The 17,159-nt window shown below is 42.7% G+C and overlaps 1 protein-coding gene across 22 annotated transcripts in view; it reads right to left on the bottom strand.

Annotated features, from left to right (window-relative positions):
- Positions 1 to 17,159, bottom strand: part of KALRN (kalirin RhoGEF kinase) — a 661,810-nt gene that overhangs the window by 176,854 nt on the left and 467,797 nt on the right. For 6 of the 22 annotated variants that reach the window (XM_027061042.2, XM_027061044.2, XM_027061047.2 and 3 more), the window contains exon 34: positions 6,425 to 8,174. The exons of the other annotated variants lie outside the window; for them this stretch is intronic. In XM_027061042.2, the coding sequence (XP_026916843.1) occupies positions 8,112 to 8,174 (63 nt within the window). In that variant the 3' untranslated portion in view covers positions 6,425 to 8,111. Of the gene's footprint in view, positions 1 to 6,424; positions 8,175 to 17,159 lie in introns of those variants that run through there. 22 annotated transcript variants of the gene reach the window in all.

Raw genomic sequence — 17,159 nt, 5'->3', positions numbered from 1 at the left:
TCTGAAGTTATATTTTTCTGTATGGCATATATCATCAGCTGGCACTTTATGTATTTTACTTATTTGTCTGTATTCCCACCAGAATGTCAGCTCCATGAGGGTAGGAAATCTCTGTTTTGTTGTTGTTGTTGCTGTTGTCTAAAATAGTGCCTGGCAGAGTAGGTATTCAATAAATATTTGTTGAATGAATAAATTATGTGATGGATATCTAAGTATTTGTTGAGAGTCACCAATTACTGACAACATCCATTTCATCCATTTTCTTGGTTTTTTTTTGATGAATGACCCCCACATTGACCCCTTGGATGTATTAGTCTTTCCCAAGTCTCTGATAGTTGAGGGGACCATCTAGAACCCAAATCATCACATTACTTTGGGCATAATCCTTGACATGCCTCCCCCATGTCAAGCATTTGCCAAAGAGACCAATATGTCCAATGTAACTATTGATGCTATCCCATCCCAACCCTCTACATTCTCCACCTCTACTTGTATATGCATTCTTATATAAGACATTTAATCCAGGAGAAAACAAGCCAGGTTTCTGACTATTATGGCCAAATATGGGGCCAATAGCATGATGGGAAATGGGCATGTGGGATGATCTAAGCAATCGTACTTGTTACACCATCAGACACAGTGGGCTAATTACCTTCTCACTTTAATTTTTGAGTCATTCATTCCTCAGAAGCTAGGAATGCTGAGTTGATGGCCTCTCCTAGAAGCCTAGGTACCTGCTGGCCCTATCAACAATCTTGGACTGTGCCATGAAGCTGAAATGTCACCACTTATATTCTGCAACATTAACCAATCAATTGTGCCCTACAAGGGGCCCCCTCTTTAATGACCTATTCCATCTCTAAGCCTGAGAGTACTTAGATTGTTTGTGATGGCTGGGCTTGGAGGTCTACATCTATGGCTCTCCAACAAATCTGTTGGTTGGATAGTCCCAGAAATACCAAAAAATAAAGCAATATGTAACACATTCAACACCAAATGAGAATGTAGGAAGAGTCTGGAAAGTACAAAGCCTCCTATTTCCATCTTAACTTCCATCTGGTCTTGGAGGAACTGAACTATGTAAATCAATTTTATCACTGACTTGCTCCTCTCGGGGCCAAGAAGCCCACGCAAGTCCTCATGAATCTATGCGACACCAGAGCAATACTTGGAGTGCCATACTTTGGGTCACTCTCTGAGTAAGTGTGCCAAACCAATGCAATCTAAATCCTGCTTTTACATCAACTATGTTTCAGTTCCCACTCCCACCCTAGTACTTCTTTTTACCCTGATTGGTGCCATAACAACTGGGCAAAACTTGGCAATACCAAATCTAAAAACTCTAGGTTATGCTTGGGTGTAAGGCCCATTAAAAGGCCACCACTAATAGACAACAGAGTCCTTGGATATTCTTACAAACAGAATGACACTCCTTATTCCATCATCCCAGAAACTCGAAGGCAGATACATAGAGACCCCATCCCCCATCTCTGCTATTTCTGAATCCTCTAAATTCTCTCTGTGTCTACCACTATCCATGACCACACCCACCCACAGTATGCCTGGTTACTTTATCTTGCCACTAGCACGCTTGATAGTCACTGGTAAGACTGGATATAGCACCTGTGCTGTGAAAACCCCCTCTAGGGCCAGGAGAGGCTTGCAGAGCTGGCAGAAATAGAGTTCACGAGACAGATATGAGATTTAGCTGCATATCTGCCCCAACCCCCTCTCTTGGGATTCTACTATCTACAAAGCCCAGAGGGGGGTCAGAGCCTGAGCAGCTACTTTAAGGTGCTGCATATTCAGGTGGCCCAATAAACAGGGGGAAGGGTGTTAGTGGTATTCTTTCAGTCACTTGGTCAGCAGAACTACAATTTTATCCTTATCTTTCAGCTGTACTTCTGGTTTTCTAAACTCATCTTCTTTTTTGGATTATGAATTTAGAATTTAGGGGTGCCTGGGTGGCTCAGTCAGTTAAGGGGCCAACTTCAGCTCAGGTCATGATCTCGCGGTCCCTGAGTTCGAACCCCGCGTTGGGCCCTGTGCTGACAGCTCGGGGCCTGGAGCCTGCTTCGGATTCTGTGTCTCCTTCTCTCTGATCCTCCCCATTCATGCTCTCTCTCTGTCTCAAAAATAAATAAACGTTAAAAAAAATTAAAAAAAAAACAATTTATTTAAGGGCTCACATTCTTACAAAATCCTTTTTACTGGCCTTCAACACCTTTCTATGTATAGGTAATTGTGTATATATCCACACACAAACATGCACATACACATACATTGTTGGATTGTGGTCTGAATCTCTTCTTCTCATGGACTTTCTAACAGTGACCCAACTAATAGAATCTTCTGCATCTCACCCCATCTCCCCCAGATCCACCTGTTTTCTTATTTGCTCAGTCCCTGTGTTGTAGTGGGCATGGACTTTTTCTTAAGGAATAGTCATTTTTATATCATACTTTGGACTCTAAAACTCAGTAAAAACACATTCACACTGGATCTTTCATCAATATGGAATTTCTAATCATATAAGCTTTATGACCCTTATATAGTCAGTTTGTGACAGTCCATGTGTGGAAATCAACAGCAGATTGTAGATCCTATACTGTCCCCTGTTACCATGCTTTTGGGCTGCTGATGCAGATCTCCATGTGAGCTCAGAATAGAGAGCAGTGCTCCTTCTCCATCCCACTCTTTTCCTTCCCAGGTACATCTTTTTTCCTAATGATGCCTATTTTATGTTGAAGCTAAAATAACTCATCAGTTAGCTTTAATTAAGCATACAGTGAGTAAAGAGAATGAAAATGGGAGAAACTTACATGGGTTTATAATTTGCATCCAGAATAGACTTGAATGTTAATTATTCTATATAATTTATAGAGTGATTCTATTATATGCCATGTTCTTTGAGGACAGGATTAGTTCTAACTCAATCTTATAGCCTGTTCAGTGGCTCTTACAAGGTCTGGTCACAATAAGTGCTTAATAAATGCTTATTGAACCAATGAGTGGTCCCAATGGCAGTACTAAAGGAAGATGTCAGAATGTCAATGGGTTGAGGGACAGATGAGGGCAGTTTTAGAAATAAAACTTTTAAAACCTTGGGCTCTTGGTTGATCAAAAACAGTATGGAAGTTGAAAAGAGACAGCGCTTTGAAACCCAGTGAATGTGAGATTCAATGAGAGACTTCACTCTCTCACTGTGAGGAATCAGTGCAGGACTGGAGAAAATCACCAGAAGAGCAAATACTGGAAGGGAGAATTTTACCTTTCATGCCCATGTTTTGTTTTTTTTTTTTTAAATATATATTTGAATACCTGGGAAAGTGATTCACCAGCCATCAGATTTAACAAAACCCACTCTCATTTTGCTGTGTGCTTTAGTGATACAGAAAATTTTCAATTATCTCTGCTAATGGAAAGGAAGCAATGGTACATATAATCAAAATGCCATTTCTATTTGCCTTTGGAAGTATTATGTGTGCTTTTCCCCCAGCAGGTTTGCTTTCATAATGATTAGTTCTAGCTTAGGCTAATATTAAAATGAGTTAGCATTTTCTATGCACAATAGTTGGTAGTAGAAGAGATGTGTTTATGGCAGAGGAAACTCATGCAAGGCTTAGTATTTGCCACAGTTAGTCGCCCACATGGATGATCCACTTGCAGCGAGTGGGATTTTAAACAGAGCAAAAGGCAAAGAGTGACTAGATGTCCTGGATTTCAATGACCAACGGGTAGATGGCCAAGGAGGAAACCATAGCTAGCATTATGAAAAGTGTTAAAAGAGAAAGAACACTGGACTAGTCATAAGGCCACTAGGGTTCCTTGATGCCCAAGGGAGGTCATATAACCTCTTTGTGTCTCAAGTTTCCAAAAAATGTGATAATGACACCTATTCTGTCTACCTCACAAGTTAACTGTGCCAAAAGAGGATAGTGGGCTAAAGGACTTGTAAAAGTATTAAATGCTATGAAAATGCAAAGCACTATTAGATAAGCAATGAAATATTGTTGCCACCTTTCCAGGAACTGTCCCTTGCCCTACCTCCTCAGTGCTTGGGGCCTCAGTCTGGGGTTTCTGAAGCTTACCCCAATTAAAAATAGTCCCCTTTCTTGATAGACCCCAGCTCTTCAAGGATAGCTACTCTGATAATATCCACGCACCCTAGTGAATGGATGCATCCTTTTTTGGGTAACAGGAACCTTCCATCTATAATAGATTAACTTGGTGGCTTTAAAAGTGTGGTCCCTGGATGAGAAGCATTAGTATTACTTGGGAATTTGTTAGAAATGCAAATTCTTGGATCTACCCCCACTTACTGAATCACAAACTCTGGGAGTGGGGCCCAGCAATCTGTTTTAACAAGTCCTCCGGATGAGTCTGATACATGCTCAAATTTAAGAACAAAAAAAGCAAGCTAGGAATCAGACTCTGGGACATTCCACTGACAAACTTATTTTTCTGCAGCAGGTAGGAGAAGGCTTACGGGACTCTTCACAGTGCACAGTGTGAGTATGTGGGTATGTGTGTGTGCGTGTGTGTGTGTGTGTGTGTATGTAAATGATGATCTGGAACATCATTTTCTCAGGTAGGTCTGTATCCCAACCACCCTAAAAATGCATCCCCACCTCAGAGACTGCCTACCCCCTTTCTTGATTTACTTTTCTTTGTAACACTTATCACTTTCTAATTTGCTGTGTTATTTACTTCTTTACTTGGTGGATTGTCTGTCTCCCTCTAAGCTAGAAAGTATGCTCCACAAGGGCAGTCCATTTTGTCCACTGCTGTGTCTCCAGCTCTGAGAACTGTGCCTAGTGGACTAGCGGACACTCAGTAAATATCTGTTGAAATAATGAGTGAATGAATATCTGCTGAACCTGGGAGATGAGGAAATAGTGGGGTCAGACCAAAACACCGAAACACCTGCGAGCATCCTTATTCGGCAAGGTTGCTACAACATGAGAGCCTTGCCTCTCTGCTCCTGCTTTGGGCTCTGAAATAAGTCTATAAATATGGGTTGAGTATATGCCATCCTTGGGGATTTGGTTCACTATACTCTTTATCATTACAAAATGTGCTATCTGGATTCTACTAGACGGGCTAGTGTACTGATTGATCAACATGTTTATCTGGCTGTTTGGGGCTGGGGGCAGTCTATGTTTGTAGCAGACTAGAGTGTGATGTGGCAGGGAAAACAGTAGTCTAAGAGTGAAAAACAGGAGTTCTGAGTTCTAGTCCTCTGCCCCTAACTCGCTGTGTGGTCTTGGGCAAACTGGGTAGCTATTCTGGGTCTCATTTCATTTATTGATCTCAGTGATCTTCAAGGTCCCTTTCAGCGGTTATTATAGATCCATTGATGAGTTACTTGATTAATGTATGTCTCCTCTACTGGTAAGCTCCCTGAGAACGGGGTGAGTCTATATTTGTCCACCTAGTTCATAATGCCCAGTACTTGCAGGTACTAGGTATTTGCTGAGTGAGCAAATCCCTGTGAAAGCCAGATGGTGATCTTAGCCTCATCAGCCTGTGCTCTGCATAAGTCACAGGGACATGGATGTGGCCACAAAGACCTGGCCTGGAAGAGACCTCCAATCACACAAGGAAGAGCAGGATACTGGCTGTGCTCGCTCCCTACCTCCAGGGCATACAGAAGGTGCACAATTCATTAAGGTGAAGACTGTGACAGTACACAGGGGAGAGCCCAAGCTGGCACTGGGCCATCAGGCCTGTGGTTTGAAAAAGCATGGATCTGGAGATCAGAGACCTACATTTGAATCTCAGAGCCGCTATTTTCTAGCTTTATGACTTATCGTGTAAGTTATTTACTTCTCTTAGCTTCAGCCTCTTCAGCTGGAAAATGAAGACAGAACTGCCTGCCTCTCAGGATGACTGTGAAGATTAGAGGAGATGATGTATATCGGGTGCCTTCCCAGCATCTGTATGAGAAACGTGCTCAGTAAATGGAAGCCTCTTTGTCTGGTTCTGCCCTCCTGACCCGCCCCCCGCCCCATGAGGTTTCTAACAATGACTGCTTCCCCAGAGAACCAGACTAAGTTTGTTACCAGCTCATGGCAGTGCCCTGGCCAGCCTGGCTGAGGGGAATAAAGATTGGGATAAAAAGTGTTTCTCAAAATATCTACCTTCAGAAATATAGATTTTCTGCTTTTGCTTCCAGTTTGCTTAATGAGATTTGGAGATTTCTGACTTGCTGTGGCTAGAGAACAAAAGGTGCTATTTTGTAAATAAAATTTAACAACACTATCTTTTGAATGTGCTGAGATTTATCACTGAACAAGTTTGAACTTTGCTTGTCTCTCTTTTTGGCTGCCTTTGTCTCTCCTTCCACCTTGCTCCCCCCCCCGCCACCCCTCCCTGGTAGAGTGAATTCTACTCCTGTTCTTGCCCTGCCTCCTCCGCTCTCCCCACCATACTAATCTACTACATATGGCCATCTTTCTTCTGGAAAACAAATTCTGCTGCTAGCCAACCAGAACACAAAATTGCTGTGGTTGACATGATTCTTATTAGTGATAGCAACTGCAGAAGTGCCGCCATGACGGCATGCCACATGTATGCTCACTGCGTCTGTCCCCAGCTAGACAGACCTTTCCAGAAAGTGGGATGGGGTGGATTCTTGGTAGAAAATTAATGGCCTCAGCACTCAACAGAGAGTATTTATAAATCACTGTATATCAACAGCCTGCTTTAGAATCATTTTATTAGAACACATTCATGAAAGTGACATACGGAAAAAAGACAGCAGCAATTCTCAGTCATGCAAATGCCCGTGTTAAGGTTCTCCATTGGATTAAGTTCAAGTACAAAGACAGTCCTTTCCTGAGCCAGGTGCAATTCCAGGGAGTGACACTGTGAATTGGGCGCGTGTTTCCTCCACAAAGTTCAGAACACTGAACAAGTCCCATCCTCACAACAAGATTGCGAGGTACATGGAAGTGTAAACTTTCAGGATTTTAAAGACCCCTTTACCCAGCCCTCCCCCATAACCCAGCTGGAGGAAGTAAGCCCAACGTGGGGCCCTCTTAGAAATATGGTTTAGTCTATTGAAAATAAAGCAGTGGGCCTTAAAAAATTAGAAAATGAGTATATATATATACATATATATATATATATATATATATATATGTAGGTAATGGAATCCTCTTTGCCTCTTTCTTGCCTTGGTGTGGGGTTTCCAGGAAACTCTGTTAGGGGTGGGGCTCTCTTGAGTGTCTTGGAAGCTGGAGGGCTTTTTAAACTTTTAACTTTTTATTATGAAAAATTGCAAACACATACAAAAGTGGAGAGATGGTATAATGAATGCCCATGAACTGACCATCTAGTCTCAACAGTTACCAACATGCAGCCAGTTTGTTTCATTTATTTCTTCTCCCTCTTCCCATCCCCCACCCCCCACAGGATAATTTGGGAGTCAGGAGGGTGGTCTTTGAACCACAGTGAGGTTAGAGGAGCCAGGAAATTCCGACAAAACCTGGGCAGGCTGACACAGAGAGAACACTGGTTGGGGACATGGTTGGGCCAATGTTCAGGAACCGCTATAGTTAACCCTCCTCTTCTCTACCATAAACTACCCCTTATTCCTCCTCCCTCTTTCTCATGATGTGGGGGAGGAGGGCTAGATTAGAATGATGGGTTTTCCAGGTCAGGAGCCACTGACAATAGAAATGTTCAATCTGGACAAAAACTCCAGAGATAAGTATGTCCCTTGGATGAGCATGCCCACTCACGTGGCAGACGCCCGGGGCGAAGAGGACCTGGGGTGCCTGGTGTTTGGATTGGGAGTCAGGGGGAGTGGCTTGGGTCATGGGGCCTCTCACAGATCCCTACCGTCCCACCATTTTCAGCTTTGGAGAGAAGCTCAGCAACCTTGAATCGCACCTGGTAGAGAAGCAGGGAGCCCGAGGGGCAAGCCCATGGCCCAGGGGGGCAGATTTTGCCTGGAACATGTTGCCCTCTGAGCAAAGGCTGTACCCCACACCAGCCCTGCCAGAGCAGTCTCAAGAGAGGTGGGTGATGGGAGTCCAGGTGGGAGGTCCCAACGGCGGCACGGCTAACCCGGTGAGCTGCAGGGACAAGTCCCAGGCTGCGCGCTAAACGTAAGTGGAGAAAGGATCTCCAGGTCCCAGGTGCCACCGAGGAGCAAGGTTGCCATCCTGTTAAGAAAAGGGCCGGGGCTCTGTGATTTGCATATGACTTTGCAAAAATCTGTACGAGATCCCGTAGCCCTTTATAGAAAACAGAGTTAAATCATCAGTGCAACCTACTGTATTTCTAGCAACCCAATGCACAGAGTGCAACCTGGCAGATACACCACCATTTTTTTAGAAGAGGAAATGGAGGGAACACAGTGCTGTGTAGGACATTCCTTGGTCTGAAGGTTCAGAAGAAGCCAACCAAGTCCAGGATCCAGATGAGGATCGCTGACTGGCCACTTTCACTAACTCTGGCAGGGCTCAAATCCATACACTTTTCCTCGCATTAGATGCTCGTTGAGCAGTCCTGTGGTTTCCCAACATCCCACACATAAAAGCAGGAGGAGAGCCAGGAAGAATATAAAGAGAGATGCGTTAAATATGAAGTTCTAGTGACAGCGATCATTAGTGTTTATTTCATACCCTTCTGTTTTGTTTCTTTGTTTCAACTCTTTTAGGATCCCTGTGCCCTGCCAGCAAGTCTCACTATGACATTCATTTGGGGGGAAAGAAACTGAGAAAAGTTTAACCATTTATGTAGCACGTCTTTGGCAGTAAGTGACCTAAAATTCCCGATTTCAAGTATCTCCAGGGTTCATGACATGTGGTAATCTATGATTTTTCCAAGGCATGTGGTTGGTTTGTGAGGCCAGATGGCTGGCTGAAGGAGTGGATCAATGAGTGAATGAGGGAGCCTTCCAGAGACCCAGCTTCCATATTCCAGTGTGGCCACACCTACTCTACTCAGACACCAGAAGCAATGGAATCGTTTCTTTAATAAAGGCCCCTCAAAGAAAGTCAACTTCTAGTGCTATTGGAGGTGTGAAATATTCTAAAAAGCAATGGCTCAGCCAAGAGAAAAGTCCAAGGTAAATTAAAGAGTATGATCTCATATTTGACTGTGGCTCAGATTATGATGCTAAAGGTTCCATCATACTTGCCATATAGAAATGAGAAAACAATCTCAAACTCCCTTAGTAAGAACTCCAGCCAGCCAAAAACTGTTCGTTAGGGAAAGAAAACACTTTAGCATCAAGGTAAAATGGCAGTTACTCTGAGCTGTGAGGAAGATAGGGGATACTTAGAATTCAGAAAGGAGAGGAGATTCTGAAGAAAGCCAGGAGCTGTACACATGCATTTGTGAAGTAACTCATAGAAGGTGCTGGTGACCACAGAGTTCATCTTTACTAAGGCAAAGGGTCTTAGGAATTTTATATACATTACATTAATAGGGAGGTGGGGCAGAGGGGTGGTATCTGCTGTCCTGATTAGTTAGTTCCCCACACTATAAGTTACTGTCATTACCAGTTTAATGAATAGATGTGCTATAAGATCTGGAGAATTTAGTGGCAGAATTTAATGGTTTTATAGATGCTGACTTTGACATTTTATTCTTTACACAGTTCTTAAAATTCTGAAGGGAGAGACAGTTTTTAAAAATATTTTTATTGTCATTATTATTATTAATAGCTAATATTTGTTGAGTGTTTAGCACATGCTAGGCAAAGAGCTGAGTGTCTGGCTTGCATCATTTCATGTGTTTTGCACCACAACGTTATGGGGTAGGTAATACCATTACCTCCATTTTGCAGACTGAAGCCCTGAGAGGCCCTGCCCAGGATCATACAACTGGCAAGTGAAGGGGGTGAGATCTGTACTGTGGTTGGTTTGATTCCAAGGCTGTCCTTAACCATTGTGCTACGGTGGCTCCTGCAAAGGAGAATTGATCTTCCTAAGTGATGTCTAGATGTTTGTGGATTCCCAAGGTCTTGGAAAGCATCTCACGTATTTTGTGGATCCATCTTATCCTCAAGGACCTATCTAGAAGAGGTTTGGGTCACTTCAATATATATATATAGATATATATATATATATATATATATATATATATATATATATATATATCTATATATCTATATCTATATATATATCTATCTCCATTAGGTCTTGCAGAAGAATTTTTACCCCCTTTTAAACCTCAAGTTATAATTGTCTCTGTGCACCTGCACATCTGTCTGCTGGTTTGATGTGTGAGACATCTAAGAAATAAATGCATGTAGGCAAACTGAATGCTTGTTCTCTAAAACCCTGAGAAAATACAGACACATTCATATAGGAGGCTATTATTTTACATAGCCCAGTTGGTAACTTCATGAAAGAGTAGTGAACACCAATGCATAGCTCTTAACTTCAAAAATGACAGCCATTCATAATCTCTTTGAGTTGATTTTCTAAGAATCATCATTAAAAAGAACTAATAAGAAAAGTTTAAATGAAAGTGTGGGGAGGGGGAAAGGCCATTAAATTTGTTTGAGATGATAATTATTTCTATTATTTAGAAAATATCTCTCAGCTTGGAATTCATATATATGTTCCACATCCAATCACTCTATACCTTTGGCATTTCAATTCAGTAGGCCAGGGTAGGGCCTGTAGTTAGCTTTTAGATATATTTCCCTCATAATTCTGTGGGATGCCTGGTTTGGAATCCTCAGCACACTCCATCGCTGGAAAACCTGAGTGTTGTAGTGTTTGAACTGCATTTTCACATCCGACAGCACACACTGTCCAGAAGTACTTGTCTTTGGCATTTTCCATGAGGGGCAAGAATCAGTGAGACCCACTTCAGTAGAGCAGTAGCTTTTATTAACCAGACCTCCTCATTATTCTTTTATCTTTAAGGAGGGTCCTATGTTGATATTTCCCCTATCTTCCACTATTCAGGTATAGACACCCTTTTTATAAATACTTTATATAATACAACGTAGGCTCCATTCAAATACTAGACACTCATGACATGAGCTTTCTGAACTACCGGAGATGTTCTGCAGACCCTGGGTGCATAAGAGACATCATTGGACATCCAGTGGTATAATAATAGCCACAAATGGGGAACATATTTATATATTATAGATTTAAACCCTTTCTTGGTCCATAAAGAATTTGAGACAACTATTTGGCAATATGTTTTTAAGTGCATCTCCAGTTGGCTGTATCTTCTGATGTTTCTCTCTGATGGACTGGGAAGCCAGTGAGTCAGAAGTATGCCTGAATTACTACTCCCATGGTTAAGACATAATAAAGAGCCTCTTCCACATTCCTGACTCATGCCTTGTTTTGCTACCCAGTGAGCGATTGACACATGGGATATAGGGAACATGGAATGTTCTTGGTATTTTAATGCAGGTGTGTTTTACTCAGATGATCAAGGGGGAAATGATAGGACTTAGACCATTTGGGTAAAATGTTACTTTGTGTGCTTTGGCTTGAATTATCCAATTGTTTCCCTTAGTGAGCTTGTCCAGTGGAAGGCAGTGTGCATAGTGGACACCAGCAAGACTTGGGTTCATATCTATGTTCTGCCACGTTCTGGTTGTGTGACCTTGGGCAAGTTATTGAACCTCTTAGAGTGACATGTTCCTCATCTGCAAAATGAGGATAATGATACTTACCTTGAAGAATTGTTGTGAGGACCAAATGAAAGATTATACATAAAATGCCAGGCTCATATTAAGAGTTCAGCAAGAGAGGCAGTTGTCATTGTGAGCTGTTTATGCTCTGAATGGCTTCCTTAGCAGGCAGCCTCTGTGCTTTCCCTGGCCTTTCCAATTGTAGCAGGGACTTCTTAGAGAGGGACTATATCTCCCCCATTAGATGGGGCAGCAGGGGGCGGGGGTATTATCCTTGATGGGGACTTTATGTGCCCTCTTGTTTCCATTATACACAGGGAACTCTGCAAATACTATGTTAACTGGTTTAAAAGAGCCTTTCTCTACCCCCAAATTTCAATGTAGAGCCCATACTGGAAATTTTCCTTGATGTAGCCATCAGAATCACAAACTGCGATACAGAGTAGTAAAAATATTGAATCGTGCATACAGGAAAGATATAAACACCAGAAAGTATATTTTTACTTCAGCTCTTTTTTTAAGGATTGATTTTGTGACTTTCTTATGTGTTCTTTCTTGCTTTCTACTCTGCCTGAAGGGTCTCCTTTTGGCTTCTAGATGTCTGCTGCTCATGCGGACCCCAGGGTTCCTTATCTAGGATGCTGTTAGGAGCTACTGAGAAGGACCAACTGGCCTGGAAGGTGGCACAGAGTTACGCCCTGCTGTGCTCCCTCTCAAGTGACAGGCCAGGCTCTCCCCACCTCAGGAAGGCCACCCCCGTGAAAGAAATCAGTCACAGGAAGGAAGAGTTCATCCCCCTGTTTTTCTTCTTTCTGCTTTTCCCTCTGCTCAGGGAACCCTCTGAGAGCACCATGGAACCAGGAAGTGTGGGAGAAACATCCTTGAAAATATTGGTTTCATGTAATTATTTTTTTTTGTTTCAAGTTCAGAAAGTTTAGAAATTGCCTCTTTCCCAAGAATTCTTATCAGAAAACATTCCCTCTACACTTAGACTGTGGGAGTTGAAGGGAGAGAGGGAGGTGAGGGGCCGGGGAAGAGCTGGGGCTTGACCTAATGATGAATCTCGTGTTCGAAACCTTGCTGCCCACGCAGGGTAACCAGTTTCCTTCCTGGAGGCTCTCTGTGTCTTCCTAACCTGGGTCCCAATATCCCCACGCTCAGTCACTCTGAAACCCCTCTGGAATTACAGGGGCTTAAAATCAAACTTGAAACCTGTCTGCTTTCTGTCTCTCACACTGTGTATCTCTTCATAGAATCTCCTCATGAACTTGAAAGTGTAATTTCAGCTCTTCCTTACCTTTTCCATGCTTCACTAAATAGCTGCATTTGGGGGGAAACCCTGATGAACTCATTCCCTCGTCACCCCCAACTGCCCACCCCCTGAATTTTCCTTCTCTTTCCTTTCACTGTCCAAGGTTCCTGTCCTTCACAACCAAAGTTTCCAGCTCCTCAGCTCGCAACCTTGGCCCATCCTACACATCAGCCCAAATTCACTCTCTGGTCACTTTCCCTCCTCTCAAGATACTGAGACGTCGATCACCCTGTTTCCTACCGGGCACCTGCTTGTCCCTTGTCTTAGGTTCATGCTGAGGGTGGACCTAAGCAACCATTTAATAATCATGTTCTTTCCTGTCCTTTAAAAATAACATCTAGTAGGGTTTTCTTTGTTAATAAAAGTAATTTTCTTATAGAAAATTTGGAAAAAGCCACCATCCAGAAATAACCACTATTTACGTTTTGGTGTATTTCCTTCATATATACATACATGCACACATATATGTATATACATATATATGTACATATGCATACATAAGCACAATACACACATATATACATGTACACATTTGTTTTTTATGTTTAACACAGAAAAATTAGTCTCTCATGTTTAGAAGGAAAAGGAAGACTCCCAAGCAGGTAGGAAGAAAAGGAATTACATGCTGCAGCTCAGGTAGGCTCTTCACCTGTGCCCCCCACAGCCATGAGTTTTTGGAGCCCATGACATAATGGTTTACAATGGCCTGATGGCCAGAAAATATGTTCAAGATATCCCTGCCTCCCAGACCACGTCGATGAATATTTCCTAGAGAGTGTATGGGAAACACATTCAGAGACACACAATTCATCAATATACAAAAACAGAAGTTATACACATAAAACATATTATTCAAACAAGTATTTCTGAGCATGTCTATGAATGTCTAACTGTGTGGCAGTGTACTGAACACAGCAGAAGGTATCCCACGTGAACCTTGTTTTTATGGATCTCGGGACTCAGTTGCTGACGTAAAAACCAGCCCAAAGGAAACAAAAGGGAACCGGAAGAAGATGCTGTCTCACAAAGTGCTAAGGGAAGGGACTCCAGAAATCATTCCAATAATGAAGAAAACTTGTTTCAACAACACTTTTCCTGTATCCACCAGTACAGAGAAATAGTTTTGGAAACATAGTGATGTCTGTGATAGGTTGGTAGACAAAGGTGATTATTATTTAAAAGGTCATTATATTTTAGTGAAGAGAATCACACAGATAATCTACCAGAAAACATATAAACATATATTAGAGGAGAGGTTTGCAGACAGTAAGGAACCCAGAAAAGGGGCAGGGCTAGGGGGTAAGGGGCCTGTGTATCAGGAGGCTGTAAGTCCTAGAGAATGTTCTTGTGGTTTGGGAGACATGTGTCTCCTCTTAAAGCTGCCAGGGATAGACTTTATATATCCCATGAAAATCTAGAGTCAGGGTGAAGACTATGCAATCACCGCGATGATTCATTGCAACACGATTTCAGGAAAAGGATCAAGAATGAAGGAGAGCCAAGATGCCTTAAAGGTACAGTTGTAGATGGGGGTTAAGAAAAGATTGTCTGGGAGATGGTAGGGGATGCGTTCAGTTTCAGGTCTGCCAAAGAGAGCGCGTGAGTCACCCAAGTGCAGTTCGGCCGCAGACAGTTGGAAACATAGCACTATCGACCCGAGTGTGAGAGATAAGGGCTAGAAACAGAGATTTCTCAACTCATTGTTAAGGGTGCAACTTTATGCTAAACAACATGGCAAATACTATGTAAAACACCTAACATATGACCTGGATGTTAAACAATGATATTTGACTTGTTTGAGGTGGGGGAGGGGACAGGAGAGGGGGCAATGCTTGTGCTCAGAGGTGTGGTGGGAGAAGTAGTGAGCATTAGCATGAAGGAGGCATGAGTCAGGCTGGCAGTGATGGGTGGGCCAGATGTGATTACACAAGTCAGTAAGCATTACTGGTGGACACAGCAGGAGCAAAGCATGACATGGCTGGGGGCATTCGACTGCCATTATTTATTATGTGCTAGATGCTGTCGCAGACAGTAGAGATGGGAGCATCATTAGGACTGAGACAAGATTGTTAAGGAACTCACAATGTAACATGGGAGAAAGACACATAGGCAACCCATTATGTGATAAGTGTAATTAGGCTGAAACATATAAATTGCCAGGATTCACCCATTTTGGATACACAAAAATGGCAGTTTCATATGATTTAATTGGAAGCAGATGCATTATAGCATATATGACAGCAAAGGTCTCTAAAGGATATGTTGGAGGGAAAACTTTATAAACATCTGTACTTGATCCTTAGTGAATGTGCTACTGAGGCTTTTAGCTGACAAGTGAGACATTGAAGGAATAGTTTGAGGAGGATGAATCTGGTATCAGAAGAAAAGATAAGACACAGGAGCAAAATCCCAGAAAGCAGGGAGGTTACTGAAAGAATTTCAGCAAAGGGTAACCAAGGCCCAGCAGAGTGGTGTGACAGATATTTTGAGGGACTCGTTCTCAGGACTTAGCAACAGACTGGCTGTCAGGGAATATGCCGAGAATGGACCCAAAGATAAAACATGGGTATTTGGGAAAATCATATTGTTCTGCCCCAAATGGGGAAGTCAAACCACGTTACTAGTTTGAGAGAAAAAGAAATAATTTTCTGAGACTGAGACTGAGGAAAAGTCGGACATCAAACTGGAAACACACAGGTGACCAGTTATAATAACGGTGCCCGGCACTAACAGTGTTCAGTATGTGTCCACTTGGTCTCAAATTTGCTTATTGGTTTTCTGGTTCCTCAGTAGAACTTCAGATGGGTGGGGACTGGCCTGTTTTGTTTCAGTGCTGCATCTCCATTCTGGAACAGTGCCCGGCACGTGGTGGGTGAGTAAATTAAAGTGAAAACTGCCATTAGGAGTAAAGTCACTTCAGAGCTATAATCTTGGCATTTTTGTCATGGACATCAGAATCGAAGCAACAAAAACCATGTCTGGAGGTGGCGGGGTGATGTAGAGAAAGAAGAATCATGAGCAGAAGTTCAAATGTGGCTCTCACTGGAGCATGAGGGGACAACATGTGGTAGATGGCAGCGTGGCAGGCAGTGGTTGACGACATGTGGGAAAGGAGGTGTTGAAGTGATATACTCCAGTGGGTATAAAGGATGAGATTTAGAGGGTTGTGATGGGTGGGTTAGCATTAGACTCTTTCTGAGACTAGAGAAAGAATGACAGAGTAAAATGACAGTGATGCATCTAGGTGAGGATGAAAGTCACCGCCATGCAAACAAACAAACAAACAAAACCCCCAAACCAACAGTGTTTCTTGGATGTTAATGAATAACGTCTAAATTCCTTTGAATGGTGTCCAGTGTCTTCCATGATCTGAGCCAAGCAATCCTTCTGGTCTTAATCTCCCACAGCTCACCTCACAGACCCAGAACTTCAACCAGACATATATCTCCCCTGCAAGCCCCAAACCCATCCTATTTTCCCCTTTCTCCCTTACCTGCTCTTACTGTTTCATCCATGTAGTATGACCTTTCTCTGCGCCCCACCCCTGCCTCCACAGTGCTGCCTGGATAAATTCTACCCACTTAGTAAAGTCTAATGCTAAAACTTCTCTGATCCTCCCAAACTAGGATTTTTAGTTTCTTAATTACATTTGGTTTCAATTTCCAGATCTCTCTCTTACCCACAATGCCAAACATGTTACCTTGTGTTTATTTGTTATTCAGTTATTCCTTGAACAAATATTTACTGAGCACCTTCTAGGAGTCCATACTTTGCTGGATTTGGTGATGCAATGGGGGTATAAAACAGACATCCCTCCATTCTCACGGACTGAAAGTCTAGCATAGGAGGCAGTCATATAACCACACAAACGCTTATGGCCACAGCGGCAGGTACTGAGAAATAACAGTACAGAGTGTTGTGAGAGATGTGGCTTGGGGAGGGGACTTGGGCAGTGGATTAGGACAGGATAAAATCAGAAAGAAAAGAGGGCAAAAGGGGTGGACTGTGGTATGGGAGGAGAGATGATCTTCCAGACAGAGAAAACATAGGCCCTGTCTACAGGTCTTAGGATGGGAAGAAACCTGGGACATTCAAGAAAGGCCAGGTACAGGCTGCAAGGCAGAATATAGGAGGAAAAGAGTGGTTCTCATGAGGCCAGAGAAGTGGGCCGAGGCCAGACCATGCAGCCACATAGGTCATGGTGAAGATTTTGACATTCAGCCT

The sequence above is a fragment of the Acinonyx jubatus genome, chromosome C2 (assembly GCF_027475565.1).
Source record: "Acinonyx jubatus isolate Ajub_Pintada_27869175 chromosome C2, VMU_Ajub_asm_v1.0, whole genome shotgun sequence".
NCBI classification, from domain to species: Eukaryota; Metazoa; Chordata; class Mammalia; order Carnivora; family Felidae; genus Acinonyx; species Acinonyx jubatus.
Note: the sequence above shows the minus strand (reverse complement) of the source record. Positions and strands in the feature narration are given on the sequence as shown.